At 52.4% G+C, this 9,828-nt stretch overlaps 1 protein-coding gene across 1 annotated transcript in view; it reads right to left on the bottom strand.

Annotated features, from left to right (window-relative positions):
- Positions 1-9,195, bottom strand: part of LOC147011033 (uncharacterized) — a 46,319-nt gene extending 37,124 nt beyond the window's left edge. The window contains exon 1 of the mRNA XM_085859455.1: positions 7,061-9,195. Coding sequence (XP_085715581.1) covers positions 7,061-8,551 — 1,491 coding nt within the window. The 5' untranslated portion in view covers positions 8,552-9,195. The remainder of the gene's footprint in view (positions 1-7,060) is intronic.
- Positions 9,196-9,828: the final 633 nt, after the last annotated feature.

A 9,828-nucleotide genomic window follows, 5' to 3' on the forward strand; every position in this document is an offset into this window, starting at 1 on the left:
GAAGGTGGATGGAGTACTTTGAGGAGCTGATGAATGAAGAAAATGAGAGAGAGAGAAGGTTAGAAGAGGTGGAGATAGTGAATCTGGAAGTGGGGTGGATCAGTAAGGATGAAGTGAGGACTGCTATGAAGAAGATGAAAAGTGGAAAGGCGGTTGGCCCAGATGGTATACCAGTGGAGGCATGGAAGTGCTTAGGAGAGATGGCAGTGGGGTTGTTCACCAGATTGTTTAATAAAGTCTTGGAAAGTGAGAGGATGCCGGAGGAGTGGAGATTAAGTGTGCTGGTTCCGATTTTCAAGAATAAGGGTGATGTGCAGAGCTGTGGAAATTACAGAGGGATAAAGTTGTTAAGCCACACCATGAAGTTGTGGGAAAGAGTAGTGGAAGCTCGGTTGAGAGGAGAGGTGATGATCTGTGAGCAGCAATATGGGTTTATGCCAGGAAAGAGCACCACTGATGCGATGTTTGCTTTGAGAATGTTGATGGAGAAGTATAGGGAAGGCCAGAAAGAGTTACATTGTGTTTTTGTGGATTTAGAGAAAGCTTATGATACGGTGCCAAGAGAGGAGTTGTGGTATTGTATGAGGAAGTCGGGAGTGTTGGAGAAGTATGTGAGGATCGTGCAGGATATGTATGAGGACAGTGTGACAGCGGTGAGGTGTGCGGTAGGAATGACGGACCGGTTTAAGGTAAAAGGGGGATTGCACCAAGGATCGACTCTGAGCTCTTTCCTGTTTGCAATGGTGATGGACAGGTTGACGGACGAGATCAGACTGGAGTCTCCATGGACCATGATGTTCGCGGATGACATCATGATCTGTAGGGAGAGTAGGGAGCAGGCTGAATCGAGCCTTGAGAGGTGGAGGTACGCACTGGAGAGAAGGGGAATGTTAGTCAGTAGGAGTAAGACGGAGTACATGTGCGTAAATGAGAGGGAGGGTGGTGGTATGGTGCAGTTGCAAGGAGTTGAGGTGGAGAAGGTGGATTGGTTTAAATACTTGGGATCAACTGTCCAAAGTAACGGAGAGTGTGGGAGAGAAGTGAAAAAGAGAGTGCAGGCAGGATGGAGTGGGTGGAGAAGAGTTGCAGGAGTGATTTGTGACAGAAGGGTAGCTGCAAGAGTGAAGGGGAAAGTATACAAGACGGTAGTGAGACCAGCTATGTTGTATGGTTTGGAGGCGGTGGCGCTAACAAAAAGACAGGAAGCAGAGCTGGAGGTGGCAGAGTTAAAGATGCTGCGATTCTCGTTGGGAGTGACGAGGATGGATAGGATAAGAAATGAGTGTATTAGAGGGACAGCGCAGGTAGGACGGTTTGGAAACAAAGTGAGAGAGGCGAGATTGAGATGGTTTGGACATGTGCACAGGAGGGAAACGGAGTATATCGGGAGAAGGATGTTGAAGATGGAGCCGCCAGGCAGGAGGAGAAGAGGAAGGCCAAAGAAGAGGTTCATGGATGCGGTGAGGGTGGACATGCGGGTGGTTGGAGTGTCAATGGAAGATGTGGAGGATAGAGCGAAATGGAGACAGTTGGTCCGCTGTGGCGACCCCTAACGGGAGCAAGCCAAAAGAGGAAGAAGAAGATATATATATATATATATATATATATATATATATATATATATATATATATATATATATATATATATATACATACATATATATATATACATACATATATATATACATACATATATACATACATACATATATATATACATACATATATACATACATATATATATATACATACATATATATATATATACATACATATATATATACATACATACATATATATACATACATACATATATATACATACATATATATATATATATATATATATATATATATATATATATATATATATATATATATATATATATTGTTGCGGATTTCGCGCCCGCCGGCGTTAGAACGGCCACGTAACTCGAATCGCGGCACGTCGCCCACCGGACGGACAATCCAGTCGTGACCCTCTCGGACTAACGCCGGGAACCAGTCACGGGTGGACCTTTTGGTCTCACCGCGATCGAGCCAATCAGCCCCCGCGTGGGATAGGGTTGCTCGCCAAATTCGACCTACCTAAGTACCCACGCGGAGGGTAGACCGGGCGATCGCACCTCGCCGCAGGTCGACTTCGGACACGGGCCACTTAAGCGACCCGTTCCGTACTATCAGAATAACCGAGCGGTGTTATCGTCGACCTCGACGGTTCGATTAATTATCGGGCGTACTCAGCCCACTACCAACCCTTTACGTGAAGCAAGATGAGGGTTCAATGGGGGAAAAGACGAAGCGAAGCGGGGGAACAGTTCAACAATAAAGCACATTTATTCGCGGCACACGGGAAGCACACAAATACAATTCCACCAAATGCACACAAAAAAAAGAAAACATAATTCCATTTACACAAAAAGCAAATATAAAAGTGAGAACACAGTGCAGAGCTAATACCGACTACCGAGCACACGGCAACACTTATACAATTCTACCTCACAGACGGCGCCGACAACACATACCCAAAACCAAGGAAAGAATACCCTCAAGGATGAGGCGGGCCTGAGGCCGAGACCGGGTCGCGCCTACCCGTCTGGTGATGAGACGCGGAGCGGCGATGGCGCCCCAACTCCGCGGACCTCGCGGACAGTGTCTGGCAGGGGGTGGGAAAGGGGCCCCCTTGGTCGCACTATCTCAGCGCGGGGGGAAACAGGAGGGGGTTGCTGATGCTCGGGGTATAGAGGATCTTTATTATGTGCGACGAGCGTCTCCACCTCGGCCAGGTCGCGCTGCCGGCCTTCCTCGGGCGTGCAGCTCCCGGCACCGTCGCGAGAACCCCCTCGTCTGCCTCCGCCGCTGCCACCTCTCCGCCTCTGGACTCTCCACCCTGGACTCTTCTTTGGGCTCTCCTCGTTCGACTCTCTTCAGCTTCTCCAGCTACTGCAGGCTTCGGGCTCCAGACTTCCACACACTCTGACTGACGAACACGGTCCTTTTATCCCCCCGTAGCTTCGCCTTTGACCCCCTCCCTTTGACCTTTCACCTCGCTCCCCATTGGCCCGAGAAAAAGTGGGCGTGAAGGCTTTTTGATCCACAAATTTGCATATATCGATCGTCCTGGAGGCGGGGCCAAATTCGCCCCTCGCTCACCGCTTGGACAGCAAAAAGTGGGCGTGTGTCGTTTTTGATCCGTTTTTGAAGCACAAAATCCGTGATTTTGTACACGCTGTTCGACGCGCGCCCTGCACGAGTCCAACACCGGTACCCACAGCGGGGCAAGAACGGTGGCGATGCTACGGTTGCGAGGTGTGACGTGAAGGTCGTGGCGGTTGTGGTGAAGCGGTGGTTGTGGTCGGTGGTTGATGTTGTGGTTGTGATCATGGCGGTTGGTCCAAAATAAAGATAGTAAAAGAAAACCGGCCATCCTGAAGAGCCGCAGCACGTATAAATGACATGTATTCCCACTAGACAACGGGATTGGGCCTACCTACACATATACTTGCCGAGATACCTCACCTAAGGGACCTGAATGGTGGTTTGCGAACTTGGTAACCACAACACTACCCCTCCCCTTTTTACAGACTCGTCCCGAGTCGTCAAATTTTCGTGTGCCATCATGTGTAGTTTTCCCCTAGTACATTTTACCTACGGATCCCTGAGTGCGACATTCATGGTATTCGTGTCCCCAAAATAAATAACCTGAGGGCTGCGTAACTACCTAAACAAACTCACTCACACGGACGACTTAAATAAAATTGCCGGCGCTAGACAGACATGCCGGGGGCGCACTCATATGTACAGTACATCTTAACCTTAACTTACAAATTTTACACTAAACCATGGCCCAGGATCATTGAACTCTGCAAAAGAAAAGCAGTTAGCAGGGAGCCAGGCTGCCCGCATGCAGTCTCTGGCTCAAACAATGCAGGTGACAGGGAACGTGGCTGGCTGCTCACACGCAGTCCAAGGCCTTCCCTTTTGAACTGAACGCAGTGAACCACAACGGTGCATGGGCTGCACAAACGTAGTCTCCGTGCCAGCTCAAGTGGCACACGCAATGAGCACAACAAATGGATGGATGAATGGTTTGAACACAAACACGGTGCACGGGCCGCCACTGCAGGCCCGTGTTGTAGCTGCCAACGGGGCAGTTCTCGCAGCTTGCAAACTGTTGCCTTGACCCTGGCGCACATGGCAATGAACAGGGGGGGGGGGGGCAAAGCAAAATTGAACGGGGCTGGTGAACGTGGGCAGTGGGCATGGCATGGCAAAGGTAGCAGGCAAACACAGCCCGCAGAAGAAGGCCGCTGCAGGCAAACATAGCGGGCAGATGAACTGGCCGGCACAGGCCTTGAAGTACCACAGCTGCAGATGAACTGGCCGGCACAGGCCTTGCAGCACACAGCTGCCGATGAAGTTGGCCGGCCTCCGCCTTGAAGCAAAACACGGCCAGCCGATGAAGTTGGCCAGCCTTTGCCGTTCAATGGAGGTTGGTGGAGGGAGTGCGGTGGTGCTGGCCACTTGGAAGGCGGGCTCGGACCTACCTACCTGTCTCCCTCCCAACCTATCGCCTTTGCCTGTCACTGTACATACCCACTCCCTTAATTTGTGAAAAACCAATTTAGCCCCAATTTATTTTTTTGTTGTTTTTATTTTTACTTCCCCACTATAAATCGTCCCCTAACCCCCTTTATCGTCCTTGTTCGGCTAACCTATCCTGTCACCTAGCCTACTCCCAACCCCTACGTTCCCTTCCCGGAGGGGAACAAGGGAGAGCTAACGTCCTGTGTCGAGGCCCAATTCAAGCCTCAGAATGGCCTCCCCAGAGTTCGGCGATCTATAACCAAAGTGGGTCCAGCGGCCCACAACGACAGCGAGGGGATGGATGGTGCGGAGGGGTACATCTCCTAATCTACCCTAACCATTTAACTGCTAAACTACCCCGGGGCTTTCAACAAGCGCCTCTCGCTTAAACTATTGGTTCTAACAACCCAGATTCCCGTCGCCTATGTTGGTGTCCTCACAATTTCGGGCCTCGCCCCCCAATTTTCTTCCCGTGCCCTCACACGGTCTCCTGGCTGGGACACGTGGCTCCTTCTGGCAGGCACGACCCTCTGCCGAATCTCCCGCTATGGCAACCCCGGGCACTACACTGCCTCCGAGCCTACCAGCTCCCTAACACCGGGGAGTGCCCCCCATGGCACCTCCCCTGAAACGCACACGTGGCAGGCCGGCCTCCCGGGCCCCTTTCCGAGGGTCACCCGTGCCCACAACACTGCCCACGCGGCTAATGGCGCCCCGGGCCCCCGCACCAAGCAGGCGCACCCGTGCCCACTACTCTATCCCGGCCCCCCATGGGCCCATGGCCTACCGCGGCCGACTAGCCTGGTGCCAGGGTACCCACTCAGCGATACTCACCTTTCGCAGCCACGCTCCCAAGCCCGTCAACAGGGCTCCTGCACCCCTCCAAATGGGTTTCGAGCCTACCTTCCCACCAACAACAAAACGACCTCCATTTTTCAATTTGACTAACCCAGCTAACTCACTTTACTCTGACCCCGGGGTCCCTTGGGCGGGAGTCACTCCTCCGCCCAATCACTCATCGCATCATGCATTCCCCATTCGCTCCACACACACAGACCCGCTGGCCTCACTCACTCACCAAGCACATGCTTCCACTTCACTCACCAACAACTCTTCAACACACACACCACTGAACTCTGCCATCCTTCTATCTGCACCCCTAACTAACTCGTGCTCCCACGTCGTCCCTTAAACTACAGCACGTTCCTTTTAACACTACGTAGCTAAGCTACGTCCCCTCTACACATTCACAAGTCTGTCCATGTCCCCAAATAAATCATTTTATTTCCCCACCTAAATCTGGCTACAATCCCTCTAACTAATCCATTCCACGGACTCCATGAGGACTTACCCCTGCCCCATGAAGTCGGTCGAGCTAAGCTAACCCTTCCCCCTAACTAGTTTCCATCCTGTGCCCAGGGTAAGGGGGTCTTCCACCCCTTGCCCAGGAATCCTGTACACCCGAAAGTGAGGCTTGCTGTTCCTTCTCTTTTTTCTCTTTACATGCGCAGCACCTGCGCGGCAACTCAGAGCTCGCGCACTTTGCACCTGTCCGTGACGTCATGCAGCTGCACGTGTTCCTCGTCCCTCCTTGGACGGGACCATCCGGCAGAGATACCCCTCCTGCCGGATTCCAACCCCACGTGCAGCCATGACGTCACCGTGCGCATAAAAAACAAGCCCCACGTCTCGAGGGGTTCCCCACGCGAACACATGTGCCTTGCCCGTTGGAGCTGAACACACACGATCGCGTGGAGAACCCGTCCGGTCCAAATCCGTTTACCTGCCTAAACTTTGTCCGTCCGCGGGATCGGCAAATCCACCGCGTGCGTTTCCGGACCGGGACTTCACTCTCGCAAGCGAGCACGTGGGGGCCTCGTGCGTTGCACAGCACGGACCGCGTGCTCACTGCTGGGTGAACCCGGCACGGTCCCCGAAACAACTACAGCCGCTACCCGGCTTTCTTTCTTCTCATGTCGCCTTCGTCGTCGCCATTCAACCCACGCATACCTGCGTGTTACGACGCACACAGTCCACTCCATCAAACTCACACCGGGAGACGCGGCTGCGTGCTCCCGCATGCCAACCGACATCTCCCTCACATACCGCTCTCTCACACACACGGTCTCCCTTGCACACAGCGACCTTGCACACGGCCGTTCACTCACGCGTGCGGGGGCACTCACCCGCGGTGCCTCACTCGCACTCCGTGCCTCATCCACACACGGTGCCTCACCCACACACGGCGTGCTGGGAAGCACGTACTCCGGCACCATCGCCACCACACCACTCACACACGGGGTCGCTTCCACACACGGTGCCGCACTCACACCTTGCACCACACACACAGGGACAACCACACTGGGGATTTGTGTCCCCACAAGGGTCTCCGGGGCCTCTATACCCCCCAAGCTCTCCGTGCACCCGTCCACAGCACCCGTCCCCTCAACCTCGCGAAGCACGACCGAACTCACCTGGTCGTGATCCGCCTCAAGGGGGCATACTCCCTCCCCTCGTTCCTGGAGGAGGCCATCCAGGTGCTCGCACCGGGTCCCTGCACGCTCCGCGAGCTCACCCCCATTATCCTCCACTACCTCCGTGTGTGTGTGTGCGTCACTTACCCCGTCTTCATCGTGCAGTCTTCCCTCTATTTTTTCTGTTTCCCGTGTCTCTGCCAACTCTTCACCCTTTACCTCCCTTGTCTCAACTATTATTATTTCCTTCCTGTGTTTCATTCGCTGTTCTCTCACGACTCTTCCTCGTTTCCTCTCCTGTCCTTCCTTCTCCAATTTCATGGTTTGCTTCATTTGGTTAATCTCCTGTTTGTGTTTCATTCGCTGTTCTTTGTCTATCTGGTACTCCAGCCTCAGCTTTTCTTTCAATTGGACAACCTCAGATTCATGTTCTTTTTGTTTTCTATTCCATTGTTCCTCTCGTTCTTCCCTCTCCAATCTCGTTGTGTCCTTCAATCTCCTGATTTCTCCTTCCTGCTTCATTCCTTGCTCCTTTACTTTCTCCTCGTATTCAAACCTATTTTTTTCCTTTTGTCGTTCAGTTTCAAATTCATACTCTTTCAGTTTTCTATTCCACTGTCTTTCTTGTTCCTCCTTCTGCAATCTCGTCATTTCTTTCAACTGACTGATTTCTTTCTCCTGTCTCATTCGTTCTTCCTTCATTACTCTTTCTTGTTCCTCATTCTTTAGTCTGGCCTTCGCTTCCAGCTGTTCGATCTGTACAGTGTGGTTTCTTAAAGTTTCATTTTCCGTTCTCTTCCTTTCCTCTTTTAACACTCTCAGTTCGTTTTGTAGTTCCCTCTCTTTGTTTTGGTGTTTCTGTAACTCAGAAACTTTCTTTTCCAATTCTTTTCTCATCTCTGCACCCTCCGACCTTGCTTTGGCTTCTAACTGTTCTTCCGGCTTGCGCTTGTGGTTTTCTACCCGTCTTCCCAGTTCCTCTGTCTCCGTTTTTCCCTCCAGTCCCAGCTTATCAACTCTCTTCGTCATGTCTTGAAGTCTTTTCTCACACTCCACCGTTTCGACCTTCAATCCCTCCTCTGTCTCCTCCTGGCTTTCTTTTAATTTTTCTAATACCTTCTTTACCTCGTGTCTCGTCTTACACGTCTCCCGAATTATTTTCTCGCCCGCCCCGACCGCGGGCCTGACAGCCGTTGCACTCCCCCCCAGCTCGTTCGTCCCAGCACGTGGTAGCGCCATTTTCTCGCCCGTGGTCCGCGTTTCGCTCCTCGCCATTGCCGTAATGCCTGCCTGCAGGCCTATGCCCATGCTCTGCATCTCACCCCGCATTTCTTTCATTTGGTTTTTCGCTTCGAGTGCGTTTCCATCCATTTTTTTATTTTCCATTTGTTGCGTATTTCTCTTCATTTCGTTGTTCCTTTCTTTCATTTCGGCATTCCTGTAATCCAGTTTGTCATTTATGCTCTGCGCGAGTTCCATAATCTGCCGCATTGTCACCTGCCCTGGCCATTCCCACTGACTACATTTAGTGGTGGAGTTATAATAAAAAAAACCGACCAGATGAACGGCATCGATGCCTTTCCCAACCTTCTGGTACGGGTTTCTCTTGCACGGTGATCCCGTCCTGAGCCATGGATTCTACATTACTATTACACATACCTAATCCACCCGGCACCCGCTCGCCTTGAGACGCCATCTTGCTTCTCGTGAAGGGTTAATTTAGCTCGCTCGTAATTTGGAGGGAATCGGGGGTCGCTTCTCTCACCCCTGGACCGATTCCCGTGAATTTAGCCGGAGACAGGAGAGCCTGTTTTCCTGTTCTCCGATACCAGTGCCGCGAGGAGGGCGATGGATTTGTATCGCACGACCTGACACCAGTGTTGCGGTTTCGCGCCCGCCGGCGTGCGAACGGCCACGTAACTCGAATCGCGGCACGTCGCCCACCGGACGGACAATCCAGTCGTGACCCTCTCGGACTAACGCCGGGAACCAGTCACGGGTGGACCTTTGGTCTCACCGCGATCGAGCCAATCAGCCCCCGCGTGGGATAGGGTTGCTCGCCAAATTCGACCTACCTAAGTACCCACGCGGAGGGTAGACCGGGCGATCGCACCTCGCCGCAGGTCGACTTCGGACACGGGCCACTTAAGCGACCCGTTCCGTACTATCAGAATAACCGAGCGGTGTTATCGTCGACCTCGACGGTTCGATTAATTATCGGGCGTACTCAGCCCACTACCAACCCTTTACGTGAAGCAAGATGAGGGTTCAATGGGGGAAAAGACGAAGCGAAGCGGGGGAACAGTTCAACAATAAAGCACATTTATTCGCGGCACACGGGAAGCACACAAATACAATTCCACCAAATGCACACAAAAAAAAGAAAACACAATTCCATTTACACAAAAAGCAAATATAAAAGTGAGAACACAGTGCAGAGCTAATACCGACTACCGAGCACACGGCAACACTTATACAATTCTACCTCACAGACGGCGCCGACAACACATACCCAAAACCAAGGAAAGAATACCCTCAAGGATGAGGCGGGCCTGAGGCCGAGACCGGGTCGCGCCTACCCGTCTGGTGATGAGACGCGGAGCGGCGATGGCGCCCCAACTCCGCGGACCTCGCGGACAGTGTCTGGCAGGGGGTGGGAAAGGGGCCCCCTTGGTCGCACTATCTCAGCGCGGGGGGAAACAGGAGGGGGTTGCTGATGCTCGGGGTATAGAGGATCTTTATTATGTGCGACGAGCGTCTCCACCTCG

Source organism: Eptatretus burgeri, chromosome 16, assembly GCF_056783735.1.
Source record: "Eptatretus burgeri isolate ZD-2024b chromosome 16, Ebu_testis_v1, whole genome shotgun sequence".
Classification (NCBI taxonomy): Eukaryota; Metazoa; Chordata; class Myxini; order Myxiniformes; family Myxinidae; genus Eptatretus; species Eptatretus burgeri.